General features: G+C 38.3%; 1 protein-coding gene across 1 annotated transcript in view; it reads left to right on the forward strand.

Annotated features, from left to right (window-relative positions):
* Positions 1-415: 415 nt before the first annotated feature.
* Positions 416-10946, forward strand: part of PI15 (peptidase inhibitor 15) — a 35394-nt gene continuing 24863 nt past the window's right edge. The window contains exons 1-2 of the mRNA XM_019549406.1: positions 416-613; positions 1118-1453. Coding sequence (XP_019404951.1) covers positions 1181-1453 — 273 coding nt within the window. The 5' untranslated portion in view covers positions 416-613; positions 1118-1180. The remainder of the gene's footprint in view (positions 614-1117; positions 1454-10946) is intronic.

A 10946-nucleotide genomic window follows, 5' to 3' on the forward strand; every position in this document is an offset into this window, starting at 1 on the left:
TCTTTGAATGCATTCCTTTGGACTATATTGAGCACTGATTTGGCATGCTAAGTTGTAGGTTGTCTGAGTTACCAGCTTCATTATCTTATGCTTAAATATTGCCTAACTAAATGTATGGGTTGTGACTTAGTTTTTAAACAATAAATAGATGGATATCATATGCACATTAAAAAAACATTAAGAAACCAAGATGAAGCTTATCAAATAGCAGTGGGAAAAAACTGTCAGAGGTAAGGTAGGAAGTATTGAGAAAAAGAGGCTTGCCTTTGCGTCTTTGTAGTATAGGAGCTGTGGGTGTGGCAGACTATTTTAACCACCTACACTAAAAAGATGCCACCCAATCACAGTGTGTTCTCTGAAAATCTCCTCCCCTTTCATTTTGGCTAGGCAGATAGCCTTAGAAAGACTGCCTGTTTTGGATCACACAGTCTATAACATATAAAAGCTGTTAGCAGCTTTAGTAGCCAGCAGCTTCAAAACTAGCAGAGTTTTGTTCTTTGAGGGTTTGTAATAAGATACACTCCTTCTTACAAGGGTTCACAACACTACATAGGAACAAGCTGTACAGAGTGCAAGAACAGTATACTGTATTCATTTTTGCTATTATACAGAGGTAAGCAATTCAGCCTAATAAGTTTCTGTGCATGCATTTTTTCCAATGTTCATCACATTTTACTGGAGTAAGGAGGAATTTGAATGTCATTACTAAGATGCCCTGCTTTACTGCATTTAATATACTTTGACTGCCAGTTTGCCTAGGAGATATCAATGCAAATAGTAAAAGGTATACTCTGGAATGTACTTTTCATTTCCAGTACATAACAGTCTGTGAGATTCCTTGTAGTCTTCCCAGCACAAACTGCTTCTGTGAGTACAGTCAGTGTGTAAAGAGGATACTTGTGATAATAGCATTCATGATAAGGTGGAACTTCATTTGAGCATAGCCACAATGTTAGTAAGATTGTATTGTGTTCTAAAGGAATAGCTCTAGACTGTTTGTCTGAGTGATCTGACAGATTATAATCATAATGATAATTTGGCATCAAGAAAAAAAAAACATTAATCTTTGCTACAAAGATGTAGAGAATCACATCTTCTGACATTTTTACTTCTGCAGATCTGCTGCTCTCCTGATTTAAAGCAGAACAACTCTGGCCTGTCTTCCTTCCCTGACCCCAAAATGACAGTAATCTCTGCACTCAGTTACATTTTTTTATTTTCCATTCTCTGTCAAACAAGTGCAATAGTATTACCCAATTCCACTGACCTATTCTTGTCAAACAATAATTTCACTGACACTGAAGCAGGGTTGGCAGCTCATTTGGACTCTGGAAAAATCCCCAAAGTGAGGAGGAAGCGATACATTTCACAAAATGACATGATTGCCATTCTTGATTATCACAATCAAGTTCGAGGTAAAGTCTTCCCACCTGCTTCAAACATGGAGTATATGGTAAGTTGACTTTGCTTACTTCTAAGGGTGAAATATCTTTTCTTTAGATGTGCTGGAATACATAAGAAGCTATAAATCTGTGATTTTATTTTCTTAAGGCAGGCCAACCTTTTGTAGTTTGATAGGCTGATGATTGTTAATCTCTGCATGACTTTCTTTTTTTTAAGGTGAACATTACAATAAATAATAAATAAGACCTAAGGGCTAATTATGAACCCCTTACCCTACTGAGCATTTGCTTTCAAGAATAGTCCCAATGGTATCAATGCAACTGAAGTTAATGTGTGAGTTAACTGTTTGTTGGTGTAAGAGAGAGAAACAATTGCTGTTTAGTAATTAGAATAATAAACCATGCATCTAGGATCCTGATTATTAATAGTTCCATTACAGAATTATTGAACACTGAAAACCCGATGCTTAATAATACATAACCTGTTGAGGTTGCTAATCTTCTGCATGCTTGCAAAGCAAATTCAAGCAATGGAGTGATTTGTCACATCATTGTCTATTAATTCTATGTACATATTTAATATCTAACTAACAGTTTTTTGTTCTTAATCAGGTTCAGTACTTGTTTAAAATGTTTCTTTACATATGTTGAAGTTACATAGAAATTAGTGTGCATGACATTGTTCTTGTGGTAGGTATGTTTTTCTCTTCGTAGGCAAATTCTGTCTCTGAAGTATCTGTCCCTTCAGTGTATATATCTAACTCACTAGTTTTTCATTCATTTGGATTTATTATCTTGTCATAGAGATAACAGCTAAGGCAATGTATTTGCAATATGTTTCGACAGTCTGTACATGCATACTTAAATGCTCTAATGTTAAAAATAGTCAGGCTAAAGAGGAGTACTTTTTTTTTACTAGACAAGGCTTTCACATTGTTTTTAAAGGTTCATTACATTCTGTATTTGCAACATAATATTCATTTAAAGTCACAGGGGCATAATGCATGACAACAGATGGTTAACAAGTTGAAGAAACCTGATACAACCCACATGATAAGCAAAGGAGGGATGATGATAGTAACAACTCATTCTCCTCTTTAGTAGCCGATGACAAACAATTTGGACATCTCTCTGTCACAGATGTTACCTGAATCTGCACTTGATCATGCAGTCAGTTGAGTATATCCCATGAGCAACCCAGACAGCTGAGTGTGCTCAGAAGCTTTCAGGTCAAGACCTATAGTGGTGATGCATACTAGGCTTGACATTTAGTTTAGTGGAAAGGTCAGAGGCAGAAAAAATAAAAAGGTCAAAAGTCAAGCTCAATCATCACTTTCATTAAAGAATTCCATGGTTGATGGGTTCTTTGGACTCTGAATAAATAAACTTAGCTATGATGTTTGAAAGAAGGTCAGTCTCATGTCACTGTCATTGGGCTGATGTCTTTTGGAAAAGTGCCATGTAATTTCCTACAATGCAACCAGTAGAAACTCATTTCTAAAAACATGGCCAAAAGTATTTTCATATACTCAAGGGTTTTATATGAAAGGAAAGACATTTAAAAAAGGAATAAGGAGGAGGATGATTCCAGTCATCAAATGTGTTTATTTTTATTTGGGAAAAAAAATCACACTTATTTTATCTTTTAGGGCATCAGCTAAACATTGCTAGGCTTCTGCAGTGTCTCAGTTTTGGAGTGGTGGAGTGATGATTGTGGTCTTGAGAAACTGTTTTTGACAATGTTTACTGCCCTGCTTACAATAGACTGTATTCGCACTCTAGGGAATGCAGCCATATCCCTTCAGTATTGAGCAGGTCTATTGGCAAGCAGAGATCACAGTGGTAATTGTGTGCTCCATGGGTGATGTACTTCCTAATGTACTTTTCAGAGCATATTTAGGCAACAGAACCAATGATTACAATTCAAACTTTGATGTTCAGATTGTATCTCAAGACATAATCTCCTTCAGTCTTATAGGTCATATTGGATTGCTGCTGTTATAATTAGGAGAGCTTATGGTGTTTGACATGCACTTCACATACAGAATGGGATCTCTATATTATCACTGCTAACAAAGTGTATTTTGCTGAAAGAGCTTTACAGAATGTATAATGCTATCCCAAGGCCTTTGAAAAATGGCACAGCTAGCGATGAACATGTTTTTTTCCAATTCATTTTCTTACTCACCTAATGGAGAGGGAAAGGCCTGTCATGTTCAAAAGAACTATGAATAGCTGAAAGACTGTTTCATTGCACTGAGGAAACATTTTGTTTCATGTAGTACATTTAAAACTAGTTTGGAGAAAATGAGAAAAACACATTTTCTCTTCCTGTCTTTCTCCCCAGTGAAATTACCTTTTGCTGTCTTTCCCTGATGTCATTCTTTTCTTCTCATCAACACCCATACCTAATTCCCAGCTCTGTTCCTTTTCACTATATCTCACTCACTTCCACTGATAAAACTTATGGTTTAACATTACAGCTCTGACCATCCACCTGTAGTTCTCTGTCTCACTCTCCCATGCTTATTTTTCACCTCCAAGCATCTTCTAACTTCGCCTGACACACAGGGCAGAATCCTATTCCACTATTTGCAGTTGTATGGCTGTTTAACTGCAGTTTTTGGCACTTGTTTACAACTTTCAGTTCAGAATGTGCAGAGGGACTGTGGTCAGCTGCTCTACACTTGCAGAGTACTAATATAAGGTATGGTGAATCCTAAAATTATAGCAAGGCAAAAATCCATGACTAGCAGATAGGCAGGCAAGGTTCCTATGGTTGGTGTGATATGTTTTATTAGAGAAACTGGGTAGTTGGAAAAAAGTTCTTTGCAAGCTTTCCGGTGCAACCACCTTTCTTCAGGCATGGGCAGTCTTTACTGTTCTGAGACTCCAAAGAATGGAAGAAGCAAAAAGTGTGACAGGATGTCAGTGAGAATGTAAATAGATGGCAATTAGGAAAACAAAAGGTTGAAAAGGGAAGGGAGGGGGGAAAGATTAACAGTTATTAGACAGAGGAGGATGAACCTCCCACCTTTTAGCCCCAAACCCTGGGAGTTAAAAAACTTATCCAAGGAGTAGGTGACTTGGATTCTCAGTCTCCTTCACTCAGAGAGGAATTGAACCTACATCAATTAGATGAGAATCATAGATTCATAGATACAGGATCAGAAGGGACCTTGCAGATCTTCTAGTCTGATTCCTGCCCTAGACAGGAGAGAAAACTGGGTTCAAATGACCCCAGTTAGGTAATCATCAAGCCTCTTCTTAAAGACCCCCAAGGCAGGAGCCAGCACCACTTCCCTTGGAAGTTGGTTCCAGATCCTAGCTGCCCTGACTGTGTAGTGCCTTCTAATGTCTAGTCTGAACCTACTCTCTAACAACTTATGGCTGTTATTCCTTGTTACTTCTGGAGGTGCTCGGGGGAGCAAGGTCTCTCCCATTCCCTTCTGGTCCCCCCCCACTAAGTTTATAGATGGTCACCAGGTCTCCTCTCAGCCTCTCAGATTCAACAAGGACAAGTGCAAAGTCCTGTGTTTGGAATGGAGACATTGCATGCACAAATATGCATGGGGGAATGATTGTCTAAGGCTGCAGAACTTATTGTAGAGACAGATCTGGGCGTTACAGTAGACCATGAACTGAATATGTGCCAACTGCATGCCCTTGTTATAAAAAAAGGACAGCTGGCATGCTGGATTGTATTAACAGAAGTGTTACTTGCAAATCAAGGAACATGATTCTTCTAATCAGTTTCAGGGGTTTACTTGGTAGCCATGTTGATTTGAGACAAGAAGACATACAAAAAAACAGAACTCTTGCTTCCAAAATCATACCTTTTGAACTGGAAAAACGCAAGAAAATTGTCTCTTTCTGCAAGCTTTTGGCATCAAAGTCCCTTCATCACACTCTGGGAAAAGTATAGATGGTACAAGATGGTAAAAAGTCCCCATAGGTAGGAAATAAACTTCATTTTTGCACAGAGGAAGCTGAAGATGGAAGGCTGTCACTCTGGGTCCCTGAGAGTGTCTTTGTGAGCTGTGCTGAGTAGCTCTTTGATGTGTGGACAAGGTAAAATTCCTTCCCTGGAGGTGTCAGATGGCAGGAAGGGAGGTAAAAAACCTTTCTTGTTGTTCTGCAATGATGTTTAAAACCTAAAATCTGAAATCTCACAAAGATACTCTTGTGGTCCCAGAGGGACAGCCTTCCATCTTCAGCTCTGATGAAGGGACTTTGATCCCAAAAGCTTGCAGAAAAGGACAGTTTTCTTGCAATTTTCCAGTTGGTCTAATAAAACCAAGAGTTCTAGTTGGTCTAATAGAACCAAGAGTTCTAGTTTTTTGTATGTCTTCCAATCAGTTTGGCACTGGTGAGGCCTTGTATGCAGTACTGTATATGGTTTTGGACCTCAGACTTCAAGAAGGATTTGGACAGACTAAATTGTTCAATGCAGAACAACAAGAGGGGGCCTGGAAAGGAAGATTTATGAAGAAAGGTGTAAAGAGCTAGGTATATTTAGTCTGGAGAAGAGAGGACTGAGAGATTTGATAAGATTTCAAATATTTGAAGGATGATTATAGAAAGGTTGGAGATGGGCTTTTCTCTGTATTTCTAGGGGACAGTAATGGGGACAGTAATGGGCCCCAAGTTGCAGCACAGGAAATTTAGGTTGAAGATTAGGAGAAAGTTTCTGACTAAGACGATGGTCAGCCATTGGAATAGGCTTGTTCTAGTAGAGATATAGTGGAATATCCATCCCTGGAAGTTTTCAAGAGCAAGGTGGACAGATACTTGGCTGGGATGGTTTAGTAAGGGATAAGCCTGCTTTGATCAGGGGACTGGACTAGATGACCGCATGAGAACCCTTCTAGCCCAAGTTTCCTGTGATCCTATGTTAATGCAAGTTTACTTTTGAGTTTACATGTAAGTAACCATGTGTGCAGCTTAATTTCTCATGTCCATAGCACCAAAAATGTGTAATATAGTTCATGCTGTAAAGCTAACTGGGGAAATAAGGTCAAAATGAAATTATTGTAGGTGAGCACAGAACTTAGCATAAAATAACATTCAGAGAGTAACTGACAGTGATTTGCTATCCAACTGGGAGGACATATCAAGTGGGGTGTCACGGCAACCTGTTCTTGGTCTAGTATTGTTTATTATTTTATCAGTAACACAGGCAATGGAATAGAGTGGACATTTATAAAAAAATGCAGAGGATGCTGCAAAAAAAAATAAAATTCCATTTTGGAGTATACAGGGATTCCATATATATGACAAGGGAGGTAACTCTTGGTCTCAGATGAAGCACTGCTTCCAGTTTTGGACAGCACACTTAAAGGGAGAGGTGGACAAACTAAAGAGAGCACAGCAGGAGCACAGCAACAATGAGAGATTTAGAAACCATGACCTATGAGAAAGGTTGAAAGAACTGAGTTTGCCTAGTCTGGAAAAGAGAAGACTGAAAGTTGACAAGATAACCATTTTCCAGTATGTAGAAGTTCACTATAGAGAGTGGGGTGTGGTCATCCTCATATTCTCATGTCTCCTGAGGACAGAACCTAAAATATTAGGCTTACTTTGCAACAAGTGAGAGTTCAGCTAGTTAGTAGGAAAACCTTTACAACTATGTGGATAGTTAAATACTGGAGAAGACTATGTTAGAAGGGTTTTGAATACATATTACTGGAGACTTTTAAAGAACAAATTAAATAGATAGTTGCCAGGCCTGGTCTAAATACATGAACCTGCCTCAAGGCAGAGGAATGGTCTACAGACCTATGTAACTATGAGTCTATGAAATGTCCCTCTTTGCTTCTGAAAATCTGGCCTTCTATAAGTGGAGGGACAAACCACTGTATCTGAAATAATTTTAAATTAATCTTTTAAAAATATTTATCCTGAAAAATGCTTTACTGTACATGACTCTACTCTCTGTAGTACTGTAAAACAATATTGCAAATACTTTTGAAATTCAGATGAAACTGAAGCACACTGCTGGTAAAACTGGTAACCGATATGGGGACTGGCAGTAGAGATTTATAGATACCATTCCTAGATCAAAGCCTGGAGAAACTACTACCAGAGGCTTCTTAGTGGCTTGTGTGATATGAGATAGTTGTCTTAGATCAGTTTCCAGTAAAAAGATGTCCATATCACCAAATCTGCCATCACAGTTTGCATTATTTGAACTTCCTTTTGCTAGTTTCAGCAGAGAGGCCAGTGATCAGACGGACAAGGAAATTCATAGAGAAATTGAGTTGCCATAAACAATAAAATAATATTCATCTTGTATTCCAAATTCATATTATTAGTCACATGAACATGAGCTGAGAAAAAAAACACAGGAACTATCACTATTAGTCTTCATTCTTTAATTCCCATGAATATTTCCAACCCTCTTTGTTGAGATTGTCAAGAAGGGTACCACAGAAGGGTGAAGAAGAAGGATGAAGAAGGCTGATTTTGGAGATATGGATCTCTGTCTATCACCAACCCTGTACTGGGTTCACAAAGTCAATTTACAGAGGTCACAATATCCATTTAATGGCCACAGATTCTATAGCTGGTTTAAAACTAGAGCCCCAGTGAAAAATTCATAAAAATTCCTAGCCATCCCAGTTACTCCAGAAGTTGCTTTCTAAGTTGGGTGACTGATTGGGAGGTCAGATAGATCAAAGCAATATTTACTTGCCGTTCTGAGTTCATTAAACAGTCCTAGTTGGTATCTGAACACTTTTCATCATGATGTGACAAAGTGAGTTTGTCCTCCGTCATTCTGGCACTGATAATACAATGCCTGTGTTATATGCTTCTTGGCACTCAGCTTATTCAACTACTACTGCTGTTTGTGTCAATATACTAGTTTCTTTTGAACTTTCAAATTTATAGACATTTAATTCCTTAAACCGTTTGCCCTTGCTCATGAATATAGGCTGATATAGAATCTATGCTTGTGAATAAGGATTAAAGGATTACCTCTTGTAAAAGCCACATAGAATAAGTCTATCACCTACCCTGTGTAGAATATTTGTCTACTTTAAATGCATATTTTTTTAATTCAGTATTTTTTAATGCATATAATGATGCTGTCTGAGTCACATTTCTTGGAAAAAATTGACCTTAGCATTAGAAGTAATTTTCAGATGTTTAACCTAAATATTTGCTTTTGAAGTTCAGTTTATTACTCTTCCCAATTCTATTTCACATCGTTACTTGTTTAATGTTTGCAGATAGTTTTCTTCTTTGTAGCTTTTATCTCACTTGTATAATATACCAGTATATCACATTTCTTGAATCTATTTGTACAGTTTAGGCACACCAATGTTTTTATTATTGATATTCAGATATAGTTGCATTCACTTCAGTGTAATTTCATTGGAAATGTGTAAGGCAATGTTAGGGCACATGAAAACTAGACCCAGTAATGTTTAACTGATGCATCTTTAAGCAAGCTCAGTGATATCTACTCAGATATAATACAGTGTGGTTTGTTACTTTGTTCTAGAAGTTGTGGGAAATCAGTTTTCTGTTGAATCATATTGCACTTACATAGACCCACAAAACCCTCTATAAATAGTAAGGCTTGAAATGAAGTAATAGGGAGACAAGTTATGGGACCAGAAACTCTCTCGTGTTGGGGCTGCTTTTCATCACTGCAGAAGCACAAAGTGGCTCCACATCTGGCATACCCAGGTCCAAGGTTTCTGGGAACTGGTGGCCACCTTTAGGGGGCAGTGTAACAGTCTCTATATGTTGCTTTCCTGTGTCCTGAAAAGCCTGCTCATGTTGTATTACTAGCGAAAGTCAATCAGTTACAATAGCTTTTACAATAACTCTTACTGGAGTGGCATATAGTGAGGCCAGAACTGAGCCAACCTAAGCTATACTGTATATTTTATATATGTATATTGAGCCATCCTGTGTATGTCAGAGGCAAAGGTCAGGAAATATGCCCATAGTGATTAAAAGAGGGCAGTTCGAAAGAATGGCAAAAAGGACTTTTTCTGGAAATCATCCTTTTGTGCAAAATCTCAAGAACACCCAAAACAATGAAATGGTCAGGAACAGCCTGCTTTCATTTGATCTGGTGTGAGAGCTCCTTCACTTGTTTTAGGCATAATTCTTTTACTGTGTCCATCTTAATGTGGTCTGCATAGATTAATATTTACAGCATGTAAATTTAGAACCAGCAGAAAGCCTTCTAGGAATTTAGGCCAGCAAAAAACAAAACCAGTCAGGGCCTTGATAGAAAGGCATCCCCCTAGGGCTTTCAGAATTAGACATTCTTTTATTATTAAATGTAGCACCTCTTGAACTTTTTGGCTAAAAACAGAGACAGGACATTTTTCACAAGAATCTTGTTCCAAAGTACACAGTACTTAGTTTCATACATGAATGGAGAAAGTAGTAACCTCTAAAGCTCTCTACATTTTTTGTCCTGTTTCTGTATCTGAGACAGAACTAAAGAGAATGTATTCTCCAGGACTGTAGAAATATGCATCTCAAACAGGGCAGGAGATGGAAACCATACCATTTTCTCCATCTGGATGCTGCCATGCAGGTCTTACCTTAGGCACCCACACAGGTACATGCCCTCCCAGGATCCCTGAAATGTGCTTAAAAGCCGATTTAAACTTGAGTGAGAATAATGGTCTCTGTATCTTCATCTGCAGTCTTGCTTATCAACTTTTATCATACTGGAGCATCATCTAGTGAGGCTTCTAACCCCTGGCTTATATTTCTGTTTTGACGAAGGAAGATGTTCCAATATCATCTGTTCTGTGTCAGTTAGATATTTGTTTTTGTGGTATAGCTGTTTGATACATGATAAGTATTTCCAGAATCAGATTTTTCTCAGGTTTGTTGTTTTTATTGAAAAAAAAAAAAAAATCCTGAAATAAAAAATTAGACTTCTTTTTCTATAAGAAGATGGAAAAACTCCAGAAGAAACACATTTCCATTAATTCCATTAACTTTCATTGAAAATATTTCAAATAAGCCAATTCTACTCTCAGGTTCATGACAAGTTGTCAGTGTGATATGGTACTGGACAAAGTTAGGGTGCTTTGGGCATGTCTACACATGATGCTACATTGCCATAGCGACACACTATAGTGACATAACGTCCACAGGTGTCTACATGTGACCAGGAGCTACCTCACCATAGTGGCACATTCCCCTGTTATAGTGTGCCACTACACAAAGTAGCTGCTAAAAATAACTGTGTGCTGTGCGTATGGCACAGTATGGGAAGTTTGTACTTTGGAAGTATTAAGCATAGTGCAGTAACAATGTTTCATAGTTTCATAGTTTCATACTTTTAGAGTTTCTAGGGTCGGAAGGGACCTGAGTAGATCATCTAGTCCAACTGGACTAGAAAGATCCGGCAGGAAAGATTACTGGGGTCAAACGACCCCAGCAAGGTGTTCATCTAACCTCCTCTTAAAAACCCCCAGGGTAGGGGCCAGCACCACTTCTCTTGGAAGCTGGTTCCAGACCCTAGACGCCCTGACTGTGAAGTAGCACCTCCTGATATCTAGC

The sequence above is a fragment of the Crocodylus porosus genome, unplaced genomic scaffold, assembly GCF_001723895.1.
Source record: "Crocodylus porosus isolate Cpor-Errol unplaced genomic scaffold, CroPor_comp1, whole genome shotgun sequence".
NCBI lineage: Eukaryota > Metazoa > Chordata > Crocodylia > Crocodylidae > Crocodylus > Crocodylus porosus.